Consider the following 20,301-nt stretch of genomic DNA (forward strand, 5'->3'; position numbering starts at 1 on the left):
CCATTATAAAAACTGAAGCTGTAGACTTTGAAATATTAACATTTGAATCGTTCTCAAAACTTTTGGCCATGACTGTACAATGGATGGCTGGCATTTGTGCTCTGTTAGATGCCATAGCTCTGCAACATCAGCAGAGTGTGCTAAAGCCAACCAAGATTTTATCCATTAAGGTGTTCAAACAAGTTGAAGCATCCTTTCAAATTAAGTTTTCAGATAGAGGGTGGGAGTGACATGGAAGCAGTCCCACCCCTTCATTTTTATAGGAATGAAGGTCCGATTCCCTATCAGGAGGAACAGGGTATCGACTCTGACAATGTATTCAAACATGACTCCATAAACACAGTTCATTGTTTAATTAATGCGTCTTATAGTTGCCTCAATACAATAAAATTACATTACTCTCAATGTGAAGAAAACATAAGCATCTTCTATTAGTGGTTCATGCAATAAACCACTGTGATGGTGGTTTTATTATGAAAGGAAATGATCAGCTTTGTTCCACCTTCACAAGATCAGCATGTTGTAATAAATGGTTACAGTCATGAAGTGGCATACTAAATCACTGGAGTGTAATTACTGGGTGTTGTGGGTTTGTAATGACCTGGTGTGTCACCGACAGCCCTCTGCTAAGAATCAGCTTGGTGAGCTGAGGTGAATCAATGGAGAGAGTCTGAGCTCATATCATCCAGCAGCGTGTCATGCCTAAAACACTAATGTCGACATTCCTTATGGCTTCTGTCGCCAATCACCACTGTAGGTTAACTTTACAGATTTATGCTACAGAAATAATACCACTACATAAACAACAGCACAGTTACCAAGGACGATGTATACACCTGTGGAGAGGTAAGTCAGATAAAGTGCTGCCATCACATAGTCCATAGTCACATGAATATGTGTTTCAATGAGGCTCATTTGGCAGATTAAAAGTAATGAAATTTGACAACCTTTAAGACAACTTTTCATTAACCCCTTCAGACCCCCTCGTCCACTGGAATGGACATGATATTTTTCTGGGATTAAACCAATAAAAAATTAAGGAATTTGTTATTTGCAGGATGTTTCTTACAGTTTAGTTTCTTATTAAACAAAAACAATGAAGTTTAGACTTAACTTGATACTAGTGAGTTTCAGGGATCAGACCAAGACGAGCATGTGTATGAAGTAAGAGACAGGGAGGAGTACGCATCTGTTTTTAATCAAAAATATTAATTTATATTCATAGCAACCTAAAAAATTGCTCAGTATAATTTTAAGTATTTCCAGTTATAGTATTTTGACATTTTTTTCTATCATGAAATTGTAGGATTTTTTAAAAAGTTGAATGTCCTTCCCAATGGACATCAAGAGTTTGTATATGTTGTACAATGCCTTATTATTCAGTGTTACCATGCAAAGAAAGAAGCATGTCTGAGCATTTCATAGGTAGTTTGTGATTTCTTAATGATTTTATGTCATTTTATTTTTTCAATGATGGAGTATAAACTCCCAGACTTTCTTGAACTGATTGTACATCAAGAGATATCTGATTTTGAGTGCTGGGATGTAGAAAAAAAGTCATGTAAAAACAGGAATTAGATGGTAAATTGAGGACTAAAGCAGTCCCAGTTTTTCAAAGCGTCTCATTCAGAGGTGTTCAACCTGTACAGTGAATCAGTGGGTGGCGTTGTCCTGGTCGATCAAATTGTCGGTGTGTATCACACAAAAATCTTGGAAAAAGTCAAGATTTTTTTTGTGGTACACAAAAAAATCTGGTGGATGGCATCTGGTGGAGGCCATCCACCAGATGCAAGAGGCCATAATGCACAGGAAAAACACTTCTACTGTATGTAAAATCCACCTGTGCTCATCACAATCAAGAGTGCTCATCAAAAATGTGAGATTACATGAAAATACCCAGCAACCTAATGCTTTGTCAACTGTTTGGCAACTGTGTAATCCATTTTTAGATGTTTATATTACTGTACATAGTAGCGTGTCAATGCATTTGAAAATTCAATGACACATTCCTAAAGTCAAAACAGCATTTTGTATTATATATTCTCTATTCAGACATGCACACTGATAAACAAAAAAAGCAAACATCCAGTTTTAAAGGTTTGAGATCATGATATTACATGAAACTATGGGAAAAGTATAGAAGTTTTCAACACATTCTACGCTCATTTAGTCGTGATATCCACTACAATAGACATCATGAAAAACATAAAAACATGAGATAGGAAAAATGTCTCTTTTCCTCCTTTATTTCTATGCTTAAGAAGAGTAAAAATCAGCTGAGTAAATGTTTTTGGCTCACTAGAAAAAAATCTGATCTGACGGAGTCTATTTCTGTATTAAGAATGTTTTGTATTGATCGGATGTAATATTTGAATTTTAAATGTCATGTTTTCATTAACTAAGTGGAAAATTATAATTATCGTAAAGGTTTTCAAACAACCATCTGCGTGTAGCTAATCTCTATGTGTTTCACTTAGTGTGATAAACTTCCTGAAATGAATGGAATTTTCAATAATATTCTAATTTATTGAATGAGTCTGTATAGGGAAAAGTAAAAAAGTATGAATACCCTTGAAGATTTTTCATATTTGGTCACTTTACAACCACAAACTCCAATAGGATTGTTCAAATTTATTTCTGAAATTCTGATAGAGAAATTCAAAAAAGTTCGTAGATGTGAAGTGGAAAAAAATATACATGGATTTCAAATTCTCTGACAATTAATATCAGAAAACCATGGTGAGCAGTTGCATCCTCATCCACCCTCGCAGCCAAAACTTTATACAACCACATTTAGAGGCAAATCTCTACCAGCTGATCAGGAAAACATTTCCCTATATCCTCCTCATGTTTTGCCATGAGGATGATATGTTCATGGTGATGGAAGCATTTTGCAATTTGGTCTAAATCTTCATCTGACCATAGCACCTATTTTGTGCTTCATATAAATAGTTCACAACAAACTGCAAACAGGATGACTATGGCTTCCTCTTAATAACATCAGTTTCATTGATATCATTGTGTCTTTACACATTAATGCATTACTAACAGTTGGCCTGTTGACAGATTGTTCCACCTGAGCTGTGGAGCTCTGCAGCTCTTCCAGAATTATCTTAGGCATTTGTCTAATGTTTGTGGTTGTAACATGAGTAGGCAAAATAAACTAAAGGGGCACTGTAGGAATTAGCCACCTAACCATCTGAAGGATAAAGTATGGTATTGACTAGTCAGAGTGCTGAAGGCAGGGAATGTAAAATCTCTTCTGCAATAAGCATTTTGGAGACACCCAACAAGAGGCCTAGCTAGTGGAAGAGCTCCCCTCTGAGCTCTTACTACTTAAAGATGGATAAACACAGCCAACACAGCTGGGTGAGCAGTCTACAAGCATTATGGGTATGTTTACGTTACAGATTATATAACTGAAGTGTAAATTTATTTGGGCATGTTAGCAGTTCAGTGTTGAGATGTTTATCCATTCTACATCTTACCTTTTATAGTCAGTGCTGCCTACTATGTACTGATTCACCCATTTGGCTGCAAAACTCAAAGACTAAGTTGAACTAAAGGAGAGTTGCTGGTCCTAAAGGCTAACCAACTCACTGGATGAATTAATGATCAATTAAGGGACAGTTCTACCAAGCTTTGGCTGCTTTAGCACAAACTTGCTGGGATGAACTGACATCATGAACCTTTATACCTGGAGATGTCATTTTTCCAAAACCACCCTGTGACTGTCAGGAAGCAGACGAAAAAAGACAATCTATAGTTCCAACATTACTGACTAAACAATTACAGAACCACCATGAAGCCACTATGTGATGTCATTCAAAGTTGTACTTTTTAATCTGCTGCCTGCACTAATTAAGTAATTCAGACAGCAGCTCCAAGCTGTGGAGTAACTGTAGGTCTTAAGCAAACACCTGGTCATGTTAGTTAGTTAAAAGGGCCTCTGCTAAAGCAAGTAGCAAAAGTGAAGTAGGAACAAAGCTCCTGTCATGTTCCTCTAGGCCAGGCTCCATACATTGCATAGTGAACTGAGAACAATACTTATCAGGGAAATGTGCTAATGCATCAAACAAAGGATTTACATTCTTTCCCACTTTCAGTCGCATGTTAGTTTCACACCGAGTTTGATAACATTTCTGGAAAGCAAATTATGGGTTTTTCTCTCAAAAATACAATGACATGCCTTAGTGAAGTTAAAGGAGTGCAGCCTGAATTGTTCATGGTACCTGTGATATGCTACCCGAGGTATTTAGTGCTTTGGTTCAACAGTACGTACTTCCTCATGGTGTCGGACAATTACTCCTCAACCCTATCCATCCTGCACACTGGCTGAAAAATCAGTTTGTGGAAGTGAAGTAGTTGTGGCTATTCTCAGTATAAATTACACAACAATGAAATTCTGACAACTCAAACAATATTCCCATGCTGAGAGGTGGCCAAAAGGTTTGCCAGGAGGGTTGTGACAAAAAGGGGTGAATGACATTTTGCCAAGGGCCTGGATAAAAACCAACTCTTATAACACAGAACCATATCAGGGCACAATAGGTAAGGACAAGAGAACTGTTGTGTCATCTGCTATAATATTACAGACTAAGGAATGAGTCATCACCCCAATCCATTCAACATAAGGAGCTGCAACGTCATCAGCACACATCCCCCGGTTTTGTGCCAAATACACAGAAATAAAAGCACAGTTTAAAGACGATGACTTCACCACTGCTAGGGAAGTTGCTGTATTTCAACAGTTTGCCTCCAGCGGTACGAGAGGTAAACAGACCAAACATTGCCCAATAAGACTGAGCCAGACAGGCAGTTTCTCATGGTAGACTGAGGTTGGAAGACTGTGAGCCACTCCTATCAATATGGGTTTTTAGTTTTGAACACCCACAGACATGATTAAAGAGATTTTGTTTCATTCAGTTCACTCAGTGTTTGTGTCTCATAGGATGTTTGCCTTTTTGTAAAGAGTTTCAAGATACACTTACTGGAACTGACAGGTTTCTGACTGACTGATTGATTCACTGCTGCCCTTTGGCCGGTTTCATGATTCATTTCAGGTTTAATTTCTGAATCACAGAACATAATTCTGGATGTGACAAATATCTCAGATCTGGAAAAAATATAATATGTAGAACAAGTGGTGAAAGCAGTGAATATGTTCAAGGTAAGTGAACTGGTCAAAGTCATTAACAGGGAGGAAGAACAAAAAGCACTATATAAAGCCAGTCCATTCCCTTCCATGAATGCAGAACCTTTGGTAGTTTGAAATTTTAGATGAGGTGTGTGTTAACAAGGCAATTGTTGCTCTGCACTAATCTGAAAAGTGTCCATCAGTCTAAAGTGGGAACAGCTGGTAACAGAAGGAAAATATCTAAAAAAATTTTGGAAATTTTCCCAGGAGTTGATTTCCCGGCAAATTTATCCAGGGATTAGCCCATGCATTGTTTGGAAAGCTCACAAAAGAAAAACAAAACAAAAACAAAAAACAAAAGCATGTTTAGTGGTCAAGGCAAGACAGTTAGAAAATTGCTGAACAAGTAGATAAACCTTCTCTAAGAATATGGTCATGCAAATTAGGCTTCTAGTGCTGCATCTGATCAAACAAAAAACTTTTTAATTAGTATGCTTTGGAAATATGAGACCAATGTAGAACTGTTTGGCCAAAGTACAGCATTTGGCTAAAACAATGGACATCTGTACAAACACACTATGCTGACTGTCAATCATGGTGATGGGAGGCAGATGATTTGGGCTTTTTTTGCAAAAGGTATTTACAGTCAAACGTGAGGCTCTCTGTCCAAAGGTTGAACTGTGATTGGAACTGGGTCATTAACACAACAATAACTTCACAGTAAATCTGGAACAAAATCCTGAAAATGAGAAGAACCAGGGTGTTGCTTTGGCCCAGTCAAAGTTTAGACCAGAACTTCATTAACATGTTGAGGTGGAAACATGAGAGTGATGTACACAAATCACTTTCTCCAAACCTCAATGAACAATGACATGATCCTATCATCTGTTTAACCTCATCAGTCTTTTGGTGATGGGAGAGGCTGATAAACTGAAGCAGAACATGACTGCTGAGGTTGTTCCTGCTGAAGCTGGTTTGCACACACTGGGAAAGCTCTGCTTAGTTTATCAAGCAATTTCTGTATTCTGTTTTTTTTTTTTGTTTCTTTGTTAATTAAACAGCAAATTACTGATCGGTTCTCTAGCAGTCACTGGGCGAGAGGCAGTTATTTACAGTTGTTTTTTCTTTAGGTACCATCCCAGAAAAGTCAATGAAACTCTTTCAAGTCATTTGATTCTTCAAATGAACTAGAACATTGCAGGCCTGGATCAGGGCTGTTTATGTGTCAATAAAGTATTTCTGATTCTGATTTCAGTATTTAACTCATTTAAGATTTGGTGCTGAACAGACAACAGATGCTGTAGCTCAGGGGTCACCAACTCCAGTCCTCAAGGTCTTACCATCCTGCAACTTTTAGATTCACCTCTGCTCCAAAATGTCTGAATTCCCTCACCAGCATTCATTCCTCTCTGCAATAGGCTGGAAATGAGCAGTTTATTTGATCCAGGTGTGTTTGAGCAGAGACACATCTAAAATTTGCAGGATGGTGGCCCTCAAGGACTGGAGTTAGTGACTCCTGCTGTAGCTATTCACTCCAGCTGCAGAGAGTATGCTGTAAGTCCTCTACAAAAAAAAAAAAACTACCTCTGAAAATACAATCAACAGTCTTGGATTAGGCAGTAATATTTGTATAACTCAGTTATCAGTTGATGTATTTAATCTAGCATTCTCTGTCGACAATTAGCTGGCAGCTCTTACCATCGTTTGCGTGTCTAACACAGTCCTGAAGGACAGCATGCCACTTCTGCTGCTCTTTCTCCGTCTCCACACAGAAGAAGTAGTGTCGGGCGTAAGGATGCCACAGCATCAGAGGAAACTGGGAAGGAAACTTTAGGAAGGGAGCGCTTCCCACCTTGGCTTTTATACCTGAAATAATGTATGAGATGCAGAAAGCAACAGACTGAGCATTACATAGTGACATCACAACAGAGCAGCACCGTGTTCCGCTGTCCTCAGCGAAAATACAGCAGCTTCAGCTGACCGAGGCACCCAGCAATGGTGTCTCGGTCACCAATGCAGTACTCACCAGGCAGACTGCTACCGATTAGGTCCATGTACTGCTCCATAGAGTTCAGCACTTTGTAACCAGCACAGTTAATGGTTCCTTTGGGAGGCAGGTGTTTGTCATAAGCCTGGAAGGTAAAAAAAAAAAAAAAAGCAGGAGGTGTGTTAATGCGCCGGTGAAGCCAGTCGGCAAATTCTTAGGCTGTCCAGCCAGTCTTGCTTACTGCTTTGTTGTCGTAGTAACTGATATTGTAAGTGTCAGGGACAAAAAGGAAGCGATTTCTCCATTTCTTGTTCTCCTCCAAGCACTGGAAGATTGATCCTGAGAAGATGGATTTGTTCTCCAATGGGTTCTGTGAGAAATAACACACTAACTAAAAACTGAAGGAAAACCAAAGAATATCCCTTCATCCGGTATTTAAAAATAAATCTACATAAAAAAGTAATCCTTTTTTACAGTTATTTATAGTTGTTTTTTCTTTACCAGTAGGTACCATCCCAGAAAAGTCAATGCAACTCTTTCAAGTCACTTGGTTCTTCAAATAACTTGAAAGTCTGACCCATGGGACAGACCTTTGCCTAAATGTAAATAAGGTACAAATGCAGAAAGCATTTCCATGTAGCTTGTTTTATGTGAAGACTTATATCAGACCTTAACTTGTTAAACATCTGCATGTTTTTTAGCTGTTCAGTCCTGCAAATTTGAAGAGAATGCTTGTCTTGTGTTTGTATAGGCTTTTTGGAGCTACAAAACCTTGTGCTCAATAATGATTTAATGTCATACCACAAGTATGTAATGTAATATAATCTGGACTGAACATTAGACATTAATCTTAGCATGGCCTGTGAATACTGCAACATTCTACAGCATGTAAGTTTGTGAAAGAAGCTTTCTGTTGCCTGCTAAGCTTTAAATATGAAAATAAAGTTGGGAACAGACTACACCAGTTTAACAGTAGTCACTAAGACTTGAGGCTCACTCTAAAAGACTGTTTCCGTTTCATGACAAAGATTGAGGATCACACACTTAACCGGCTAATGGATCACAGACTACAGAATCGACTGAATTAAATGACTAAAGTCAACTGGACACATCACACTCATGAAAATGGCAATAAATCAATAACAATATATCATAATAGACACATGACCAACATCAATGGAAAAAAATACATTCAATAGAATATTCTATAAATCCATTGAATTCTGATCCAGAACTGCACGTCTCAAAATGCATTCCTTGAGGGCCAGAGTCTCGCACCTTGCCCTGCACAATTGAATTAAATGGTTAAACTGCCTCACTACCATGCTCCACAGAGCTCTGCTAGTATGCAAATACTGGAGCAGAGTGTGCTGAAGCAGAGACATCAAAAAGTTGCAGCAGACTGGCCCTTGATGCCCGGAGTCTGAGACCACTGCAGCTGATGACAGTCTCATAAACAGCTAAGCTGAATGGATTGCATCAACTAACTCGCGCTCTCTTTAGTTACCTAGCAACAAAATGTTGAGTAACTTGTGCACCATACTCAGTCTTTGGTCACTTTATTAGAACTTTATTATTAACTCTACTGGTTTATAGGCGTATACTCTACTGCTTTTAATTCTTAAAAAAAAAGAGAACTTATATTTGCTTTGCATACACAGGAATGCAAGTTGCAATGACTAACCCTTGAGAGCGCCTTTTTGATGTGCCCTCCATGAGCTGTCTCAATAGTCACAGAGAATAGGATAACTGTGTAAGGTTGAGAGTGAGTCCCTTACCTTGCGCTGTAGTAGCTGTGGCTGTGGGCCGCCTCCTCCCTCTAAGTCAAAGCGAACTTTGTTGAAAAGAGCTACAGCGTACTGTTGCTCATACACATGCCCAAACTCAGCCATCAACACCCCAGTCCGGGCTGAAACGCAATACAGAGCAGAAGTTAGACTCCCATGGCATCTACACAGTGTATATTGTTTCATATCATAATTCAAACAAAAGAGCACAATAGCTTCAACCAGTGATGACTCAACAGGAGGTACCAGAGAGGCTCTTCCTCTCCGTTTGTGAGAGGGTCTCAAACAGACATCAGTGTTGAAGAACAAAATAGATCACTATCTACCTCACTGGTTTGGTGCAAATCAGTTAAGTAGCCTGCTAAACTCTGATATTTTTATGCAACTCTAACCCCAATTAAAATGATTTATGTTTGACAACAAGGATCAAATTATTCTACTAAGAATCCTGCTAGTTACAGGATAATATAATCTCATCATTAAAGCCTAAAGAAATGTGTAAACATTCCTTATCTACTCGGTATAAGGACTACTAAGTCTAAGGACTACTCAATTAGTCAAACTTACCCTGCTACATACTTTCACTGCCACTGACTGTAACCATTAATGACCTGACCCATACTCAGTCTTAGAACAAATATAGAAAAATTACCAACCAGATATTTTTGTGTGTGTCATAAGGGAAATTAAAGTTCATTGTGAAATCATGTGTACAAAAAATCAAGTATGGAAGAACAACATGGGTACAGAAGCAGAAATAAGTTTATTTTAATACAGGACAAAACAAAGTGAGTACACTGATGATTACGGATCATCAGTGATCAACCTAAAGATTACTTACATCTTTAGGTTGAATTCAACTTGACTGCTTTGTGCAGCAGGTTTGCAGGTCCTGAGCAGTGCATACTGTTGTCTGCCATTTTTTCTATGACAAAATATCAATCTACAAATAGGAAAAAGCTAAATACCAAAGTTGGATCGTTTTTTCTTCTCAGCAACTTCTCTAGTTTGCTGACCTCCCAGAAACAACTACACCACTGTTTTTTCCTGCTAATATTTACCCTTTGGATAACTGGGTGGTCTTTCAAAACCTGTAACTTAGTGTCTGCTGTGTTCTGATCATGGACTGCCACCATAGGAACATTTATTAATTTATTGGACATGGAAGCCAACATTCAGTCCAGAAGACAAATCGGTACATCTGTTGGGAAACATTTATAATTATGTTGTGGTGCACAACTATGTTCAAATCTGATCCAGTAGCAAAAGTAGAGACAACTGCCACTACCCACTGAGTAGAACAGTAGCTCGTCACTATGGGGAGTGACTAAATCCAGACATTGATGCTTACCAAGGAGTCACAGAGTTCATAAGTTTCCACATGCTTTCCAATTTCAACAAACACTCAGAACTTGTAAACCTTCATGACCCCTTAAGAAATTCCTCCCTGTGCCTGCACATCAAGAGATCCAATAGATGCTTTTCCCTTCTAGCAGAAAGAAATCTCAACTTCAGAAGGGACCTAAGGTAGTGTGTATAAAGACAACTATAGATTTGAATCCACTTGTTCCTTATAAACAGGAAATGCTTTTGCATTTTTTGAAGTAACAGAAAGGTATGAAATTTCTGAAACTGTCACTCACTCCCAAAATTCACAAAAGCCTGAGTCTTAATCTTTATACCGTTAGATTGTTGATACCTTTAAAGCACCCACTTTAACAGTGCAATTTTTCTCAATCAAAAGCCATTCAGGGATTGATGATACTGTTCTTGTCTAATCTGAGCGCAACTGCAATAAAACAAGCAATATTCCATGTGCAAAATGTTTCATATCTGTAAATTGCTAAAAATGAAGTGTTACAGCTCTTCTTTGAGAAACTTAATTTACATTGGATATAAAAGGTTGTTCTCTCCAAACTCTGGAGATGAGGTTGCCAAGGTGGTTAAAGAGCACCTCAGTGGTGGATGAGATTTGCCCGTGACCCTCAGGAAGCCTTGTGGGGGTCCTCCAGGAGCATGGGGTACCTGGCCCTTTGATACGGGTTGTTAGGTCCCTGTACGACAGGTGCCAGAGTCTGGTCTGCATTGCCGGTAGTAAGTCGGGCTCGTTTCCGGTGAGAGTTGGACTCCGCCAAGACTGCCCTTTGTCATCGATTCTGTTCATTACTTTTATGGACAGAATTTCTAAGCTCAGCCAAGGTGTGGAGGGGATCCGTTTTGGTGGCCTTAGGATCACATCTATGTTTTTTGCGGATGATGTGGTCCTATTCGCTTCATCAGGTCGTGATCTGCAGCTCTCGCTGGAGCGGTTCGCAGCTGAGTGTGAAGCGGCTGGGACGAGGATCAGTGCCTCCAAATTTGAGGTCATGGTCTTGATCTGGAAAAGGGTAGAGTGCCTTCTCTGGGTCGGGGGAAGATGTTCTACCCCAAGTGGAGAAGTTTAAGTATCACAGGATCTTCTTCACCAATGAGGGAAAAATGGAGCGAGAGATCAACAGATGGATTGGCACAGCGTCTGCACTGCAGACGGAATAAATAAATGTATCGATCTGTCATGTTCAAGAGGGAGCTGAACCAAAAAGTGAAGCTCTTGATTTGCCGGTTCATCTACGTTCCTACCCTCATCTATGGTCATGAACTTTGGGTCATGACCGAAAGAACAAGGTTACGTATACAAATGGCCGAAATGAGTTTTCTCCATAGGGGGTCTGGGCTCTTCCTTAGAGATAGGGTGAGAAGCTCAGTCATCCGGGAGGGACCAAGAGTAGAGCAGCTGCTCCTTCACGTCGAGAGGAGACAGTTAAGGTGGCTCGGGTATCTGGTTAGGATGCCTCCTGGACACCTCCCTGGTGAGGTATTCAGAGCACATCCCATCGGCAGGAGGACCAGGGGAAGGAAAATCCAGGGTAAGCTGGAGGGGCTATGTTTCTCGGCTGGCCTGGGAATGCCTTGGGATTCCCCCGGATTCTCCCAGAGTGAAGTCCGGACGTCCTTTCTGAGGCTGCTACACTCCCTCCCCCCGGTCACCTGACCCAGGACAAGCGGAGGATGGATGGACGGATGTGTCAAATCTGATTTCCAAAATTAAATCCTTGATAAATGGCTGGACTTAAAATGTCCAACAGCAGGGTGAATGAAATAAAATAAATGATTCCTTTCTTATGGGCTTAGATTGAACCCAACATTATCATTTGTATTTTTTGTATATTTTAATATGTTTTTCTTTTCATTCCCAGAATTGTACAACAGTATGTTGCTACAAATAAACAGCATGTTTATTAATATAAATCGGTGGTTAATGATATGACAGACTTATCTAGACATATAGAGAAAATACTGGCCTCAGATTCAACCTGAGTAGTCTCGGTGTTGTGCTGAGAGGACGACAGCCATGGAGGTGTTCCTGAAACCTTCATCAGGATGCTAAGAGATGCAGCCAAATTAAGTAAGGCAATCAATGACATTAAGCTAAACTAATGTCTAGTCCGATTCAATTCTGAGACAAAATCACTTCAGTATAAAATATGTTTAGCTGATGGATGAAAGAGCTACCATATGATAACACACTTGTCTTTTAGTAGTTGGTCCTGGAACACAAAGGAGGAGTATTGAGCGGGGTACTGATGGGAGCTTTATAGCTGACAAAGGACTCAAACAGATGAAAGATGTTGAGGTTACATAAATCCTGAGGAAATGTCTTCACTTTTGTCATGTGGGAAAAGTCTGGAGACTTTTTTCACTTTCTTTGTTGCTTTCAGAACAGAGTCAATCTCCAATAGCAACACTATGAGTCCTCGGATTGACCTCTTCAACACTTCAGAAAAACGGTATTAGACACTGTTGAAAAAAGGAGGTTGAGCCCACCCACCCTACATAGTGAGGAACCCAGAATGAATTGGATACATTCATTCAATGGTGACTGGTAATCACTGAGACTCAAAATTAAATTCCATCTGCATTTCATGGGAATGATGCTTCCCAGCTGCCACTGCAGCAGGGAGGAGGATGACCAACTGGAGCCCATCAGCTCTGTGTTGTGGCTAGAAACGCCGCTTTTACATTTAGAGCTGTGTAATTAAGTGCTCTGCTAAAACCATTAGTTATCCCAATGCAATTATAAATTACAACATTCTTCCAGAAGTGCATTTGTGAGGTCACACTCCGATGTTGGACAAGAAGGCCTGGCTCTCAATCTCCGCTCTACTTCATCCCAAAGGTGTTCTATCGGGTTGAGGTCAGGCCAGTTATGTTTATCCACAGCACTCTGCCAGCCGACCTCTTAACACTATGCACTTCAGCATCCACTGACCCTGCTCTGTCAGTTTACGTGGTCTACCACTTCATGGCCGAGTTGCTGTCATTCAAACACTTCCATTTTCTTATAATACAGCCAACAGTTGACCGTGGAATATTTAGGAGCGAGGAAATTTCACGACTGGATTTGTTGCACAGGTCCTGTCACAGTTACATGCTGGAATTCACTGAGCTCTTGAGAGCGACACCTTTCACAAATGTTTGTAAAAACACTCTGCATGCCCAAGTGCTTCATTGTATACACCTGTGGCCAAGGAAGTGATTGGTACACCTGATTCCAGGATGGGTGGGCAAAGATGTTTGGTAATACAGTTTACTACTCAGCTTTGTGGCCCATGTTGGTAATTTCTGCCTATATGCTGCCCTCAGTTTAAGCTTCACACTTCAGTTGATGTGTTTACACTTAATCAAGACTTTATTAGAGAGGAACAAGAGTTAGAGGGGACTGCATTGTTCCTCTCAGAAGGCATACTTACAGTCAGTGTGTATTTTCAGAGCTGCATAGGAGTGAAACTCCATTCCAATGAATATTCCAGAACTAACCTGCTCAAAATACACCTTAAAAGCAGGTTTATTTAAAGTCAGACATGCCACCAACCCAGGGGTGCTGCCAGGAATCTTGGGCCCCATGACAACAAATTAAATTGGGCCCCCCGTGCAGCTGCTGATACAATTTCTTGAGTCTGACCCATCAAAAGCCTCACAATTGTAAAGGCTTGCAACTGCCGTGTTTTCTTTGGTCCAAAATTCATACTACTGCAATATTTGCTGCTAGTGAATTTTACATGCAACAGTACTATATGCAAATAGGTTGCTTAAATGTTTTTCTATTTTCAGTTTTAGCTCACTAAAAGGTCTCTCCCTACCAGTAACAGTCACAGGCAACATGCAAAATATACATAACGCAATTAAGACTTCTCAAAAAATATGTTGTTGCATTTTGTTCAAGCTGCACTATATAACTTTAATAAAAAAATATAGCTGGCCTAACAGCATAATTGCCCAAGTAATTATTTGGCCAATTTGTGATCTCTGCCCAACTTTACTCTCCTACCACCGCTGCATCATCCTGCCTTATACAGAACTCAAGTCAGAGTTCTGACAAGGCATCATTTTCACTTGAGCATTTTTGCCACTACTTACAAAGATGGCACACTGCATGAGAAACAGGGCTCTGCTGACCACAAATGAAGCATTGGCTCTTCTCTTTAATAATAATAATGATACATTTCATTTGACAGCACCTTTCAAAACACCCAAGGACACTTTACAGCATTAAAAACACAAATGAAACAGTAAAAAATGGTTGATCATAGATTTGGAAAAAAATAATAAAAGGTGATGCATACAATGGGGTGAATACTTTTTACCCTGATTGTCCAAGGGAAGGGTTCAGGATGCAGCACTTTGGCCATTACAAGTCTTTCCATGAAGCTCTCTACATGCTGTTCTTTAAATAATCTAAGGCCACGTTAAGTTTGGAAGTCTGTTTCTGCAGAAAGTTAGTGACTTCTCCTGCACCGGTGCAGGATTTTATACACATGTGGACATAATTATGCCACCTGAATTCAAAAGATTCAGGTGGAATAATGGAGGAAGAAGTATACTTTTGGCAGGATAGTGCATATAGCTGCTTAAAAAGTGACTGTGAATGCAAGAGAAAAAATTATTTATATAAAGTTGAGTCATTGTTTTGTCTCAAAACAATAAATTGTTCAGTTAAAGTTATTATGGAAGCCAAGTAGGATGTCTAAAGTCCAGTGGTTCTTAGTTAATGTTTAGTGTTCATGGTTTTCTTTCCACAGACATAATTCTGAGAATACACATCTGATAACATTGTTTTGCACACTAGTGAAACTGGATCATTTTAACCACTAAATTGTGCTTCTTGGACAAAAAAATGACCCATAACCTGGAATCAACAACCTCCTGCCTTTCTGTGGTGCCCACAAACACCAGAATATCTGCTTTGGACCAAAAATTCTGCAGATTGAAAATTCTTCCATTCACTTAGATCCTCATTTAAAGGCTTTGAATACAGCAAACATCAGACCTCATTTGAAAGTCCAACCCAAACCTAAATATCAATTTATTATGGGTCCATAGGTAACCTAGCCTGATGGGCTGTGTGAGCTTTCAGATCATATAGCTGGGATTGCAGAATCAAACAGGAAATGTTTTACAACTCACGCCTCAGTAGGGGATTTGAGGAAGAGAATTTCCCATGGTGTGAGCTCAGTGTTGTGATCCCCGTGCATGCTGACCAAAAGCATGCAGTGCTTTATGCCAACCCATCACACACCAGCATGTTACTGTATTCATCTGAAACTGCAAATCAACATATTTCTCACATGTACAGAACAGTTGATGTCTCTTTTCAGTGCGAACCAACCTACTGACCGACTGCTGCTTCAATCTTTGCCTTGTACCGTCACACTGGTAAGGCTCCACTATATGTTGAAATGTTGCTGGTATCGTAAAATTAATTTAAAAGTATAAGAAAGAACTGGGCTGCCATAAATACTAAATATCCAAATATGCGGGCAAAAAGTATTCAGGCCATCTTTGTCAGTAATATATTTGGTGAGGTTTGTTATTTAATGCAGCAAATTATGTTTTAGAAAGACATTAAAATCTTCTGGGAAAATCATCAAGTGATCCCAACTAAGAACTAGAAGCAGCAGATGTATCCAGATGGCACTGTGTGATTAAAGTCACGTGGTTGAGATGAAAGCAATCAACATATTTTTTCCAGTCAGAGAATAGAAACCCAAGGCAGAAAGACATTAACATTTGGTTCAATATTTGTTTATCTTTTGAAAGTTATTTCATCATTGTGACATCATTACTTCACGTTCTCCTACTATTGTTAAACCCTAACTGTTGGTCTTTGATGTTTTTTCATCCCTGCTCCTATAAAGTCTTCGATTTTCTAGAGTATGAAAATAAATTTGCCTTTATATACAGTATGTAAAGACTCTGTAGAGTGGCCATTTAAGGAATTCTGTAGATAGTCAATAGAACAGCACAGTTCAAGAGGCTGTAGTTAACCATAAATATCCGAGAAGTTGTGATTCAACAGAAGTTGTGATTCAACATGGAGGGTGAAGCAGGGCCACATTTCAAACAGCTGGGAGTAACAATGCAGTCATCCCTGACACATTAGTCACACAGCACCAAGTTCCTCATGATAACTAAATGAGAGCACTTGAGAAAACCCCCCCACGACCCACACACTGGGAGGGCCAGTGTTGAAATGAAAACTGTTCATCCCAGCTCTCAGTGTTCTTTACTTTACAACTCATCTAATCAGCTTTAAAGTTTTAGTTGTGCTGCTCTAGTTGCTTTAGTCAAATTACACACAAAAAACTTTAAGACTTAGCTGATGTTGGACTCGACTGGTTCCAACCGGGTCACATCTGAATCTGACACAGAAACACGCCAGGACAAGATCATAGAATATTTACTCTTCAGTCACATTAAAAACAGAAGAAAACTGATTAGGTGAAACAGAGACATCGGTAACTATATTTTGAAATAACTGACTATACACTCAAAATAATATGCAGTATTTGAGTAGTAACAGAAAAAGTGTGACGTTTGCAGGAGTGCCTAAATGTAAACATCTATTGTTTTCCAGAACAGAAAGCACAATCAAATAACTCTCTCTGGGTTCTTCCCAGAAAAAAATCCAGGAAATAATACTATTTATGAAATAAATACCGTATTTTCTGGACTATAAGCCGCACTGAGCTATAAGCCGCAGATACAGAGATGCAGCAGCAGCAGAGGGGGGCGGACACCCAACATTTAATTCATAACAAGTCAATTGAATATCACATTTAATACGGATGAAAAAGAAAAAGTTGATAAGTTTAGATTTAACTGAACTGAATACGGTAGTTTCCGAAAGGTAACTGTAACGGTAAAAGTGCTGATCCTTCGTGTTGCTACTAGCATGTGCTAAATGAACATAGGCGCATTCTTCTTATTCTACTTTTTCTTCTTCTTCTTTAGATTTCAACGGCAACTTGCATCCATTATAGTTGCACTACTGCCATCTACTGGATCCTAATATCTATACCTCAAATTCTCATAATAATCCCAGTATTATTTAAAAAAAAACGAAAAATCTTCTTTTTTCCCTTCAATGCTATTTAACTGATCAACAACATTCTCAAATTTCAATTCCCTATTAAAACCTAATTCTGCTTTAATGGGCGCTTCTTTCATTTCCAATTTCCAATGATTCACTTCTTGCTAAAGAGCCCCCTGGTGGTTGAAAAAAAATCCACATATAAGCCACATGGTTCAAAGCTTAGGAAAAACGTAGCGGCTTATAGTTAAGGAAAATACGGTATATGAAAGAAAATCTAAATGCTGCCTGTGGCCAGTTTTGGTGCTTAAGGAATACAATATTCAGCACCACTATGAAACTCAGCACGACTAAAAAAAACCTTTTACCTATCAAAATTGCTTCTCAAATTGATCTGAAAGATCCACATTCCCATAAAACATCTAGATATTAATTACTTAGAGCTGAAATAAATGTAATCAGTAAAGATCCGTCCAGAAGAATCGGATCGTTCCTGAATATCATACCACTTTATTGCGCTTTGGTACCAGCGTTGTCCCATATATGCGACACCTCAGTCAACACCTCCACACAATAATTCAGTGCATGAGTGACAACTTTTTTTTAATCGCAGATGCAACATGTGTCTCAGTACAGCTAGCTTTGCTAGCAACATGTCCACAGATCTTACTTTTCTTTAAGCTTTCTTTCCAAGTGATGCTAAAAGTTGGACGAAGTCCCACCGTCTGTGAAAGCGAAGCGCTGCTGATTTTACATGTCGCCATATCGATTTATGCAGCGCTTTTTCATTACTGACGATTAGACAGACATCTTCTCCCGCTCAGAGGAAACCACTGCGCATGTCTTGGAGCTCCGCGTGCGAGTAAAGGGGGAGGCGATGGGTGACAACAGACACGTAAGTCACGTTATTGCTTGGATTTCACAGGGCCACCTTAAGTCCCTGAACTTCACATTTTAACGGACAAAAAGAGCAATGCGACTTGGATGTAACGAGTAACGCGACACTTTTGTAGAAACTGAGTGAAGTAGAAAGTACAGATGCTTACTATAAAATGTAGTGGAGTAAAAGTAGAAAGTACCCATTATTAAATCTACTTAAGTAAAGTACAGATGCACGGAAATTGTACTTGGGATTCTACAGAGAAATGTGCTGCGCAGTGTCAGAAAGCTTGGTCTCGGTATCAGGTCATGGGTCTAGCAGCAGGATAATGACCCAAAACACACAGCTAAAAACACCCAAACATGACTAAGAGGCCTATTCTTCAGTGACCTTTTATGAGCCTTTGCAAGGAGTTGAAATATGCCTCTTCACCCTGCAAACCTCAGACAAGTGGAGCAGTTTGCTCAGGAGGAGTGGGCCAAAATAGAGAGCTTCAGAAAAGTCTCATCGCCAGTTATAGGAATCGTTTGATTGCAGTGATTGCCTCAAAAGATTGTGCAACAAAATATTAAGGGTACCATCATTTTTGTCCAGGCCTGTTTCATGAGCTTATTTTTTTTTTTTATAATTCTGTTGAAGCATGTTTGAAATGCAATGTCTGACTTTCATTCGTCAATTTTCACAAATTTGCATTCATTATTACCTTTGTCAGATTGAAATTATTTCTGTGACCATTGTGGGTTTTCTTTCATTAACTGAGGGGTACCAACAATTTTGTCCATGTGTGCATGTGGGCTACGTACAAGATGTTTTGACAAAATAACATTTTTTTTTCTCCATATTTTTGATTATAGTAAAGACGGTTATTTAAGCGGTTCCAAGCAATTTTGTACATGTGTGTATATGAAAAGTATATTTCTAGCCATTCCTGGCACACTACTTACATCACAGCCAAACATTAGCAATTGGGTAAAATCAGATCTAATTGATTAAGACTGTAAGCAATCGCTTCTCCAAACCCAAGTGTTTCTCAATTCCGGTCCATGGGTCCCCGCCCCCTTCTGCTTGCCCTGTATATCTTAGATGAGTCTCTGTTCCACAACGCCTGATTCAAATGACCATGACCTTCTCTGTATGCCATCAAGTGCCACAACAACCATCACCCACTTATTCAAGCCAGATGTGTGGAAGAAGGGAAACACCTAAAACATGCAGGGCAGTGCTTCCTGAGGACTGGGATTCAGAAACACTGGTCTAGACCCTCTGTGCAAAGCAAAGTTTTGTAAAAACTACTTTCTCCAGATCATTGGAAGAAAGTTTGGACATAATCCAGCAGTTGGAGAGAACAGTTGGGTCAAGGTTGTTTTTTTTCTTCCAAAGGAGAGTACATAGTGCATGTAGATTTAGCATTACAATAAACTGTAATATAATCATAAGTACCAGAGTTCTCTGTTAACAACCAAAGCAAACAGAAGAGATTATCTCTGAGTTTAAAATAACAGGAGTACCATAAACATATCTTTAAAAATTCAGTTACAGCGTCTCCACACAGTCCCACATTCCACAAATTATGTCTCCCGTTCCCCCCTCCCCTCCACCCTGTGTACTTCAACCCCAGAGCACAGAGAGCTGAGTAAGCTTGTGCATCTAGCTAACTCTTTGTTGTGCTGCAGCCAGCTCCCAGATTAATTGTCCCTCGGGCCTCCATGGTGCTGAGGTCATCTACAGTGCTGTCTTCCATCACTGAATTAACCTGATCACACCAATAGGGTGTTCTCATGGAATCTATTCTTAAAACTTAAGGTTCATTCAACATTTTCAGATAATTGGGATCACAGAGATCCCCATTCCTCTAACACAGCCCAATGAGACCCTCAACTTAATTTTTCCACGTTCCAACCCATTTTCTCCACACTGCTTACATAACATTCCACTGAGATAGACCCACACACTGACTCATAAATAAAGCCCGTGTTCCCAGAGTGCTAATGGAAGCACCAAATGTTTATCTGAACTTCAAGGCAAATATGGAACCAGGAACATAAGACTGGATGTGAAATAAGTACACACCGATGACTGGGCTCAAGTTCTGTTGTTATG

General features: G+C 39.5%; 1 protein-coding gene across 1 annotated transcript in view; it reads right to left on the bottom strand.

Moving 5' to 3' along the window:
- LOC103469623 (protein Niban 2-like) overlaps positions 1-20,301 on the bottom strand; it is a 45,407-nt gene that overhangs the window by 17,078 nt on the left and 8,028 nt on the right. The window contains exons 2-5 of the mRNA XM_008417415.3: positions 8,903-9,033; positions 7,366-7,494; positions 7,164-7,269; positions 6,836-7,003 (exon numbers count right to left, since the gene is read on the bottom strand). Of these exons, the coding sequence (XP_008415637.1) occupies positions 6,836-7,003; positions 7,164-7,269; positions 7,366-7,494; positions 8,903-9,033 (534 nt within the window). The remainder of the gene's footprint in view (positions 1-6,835; positions 7,004-7,163; positions 7,270-7,365; positions 7,495-8,902; positions 9,034-20,301) is intronic.

The sequence above is a fragment of the Poecilia reticulata genome, chromosome 9 (assembly GCF_904066995.2).
Source record: "Poecilia reticulata chromosome 9, P_reticulata-male-v2, whole genome shotgun sequence".
NCBI classification, from domain to species: Eukaryota; Metazoa; Chordata; class Actinopteri; order Cyprinodontiformes; family Poeciliidae; genus Poecilia; species Poecilia reticulata.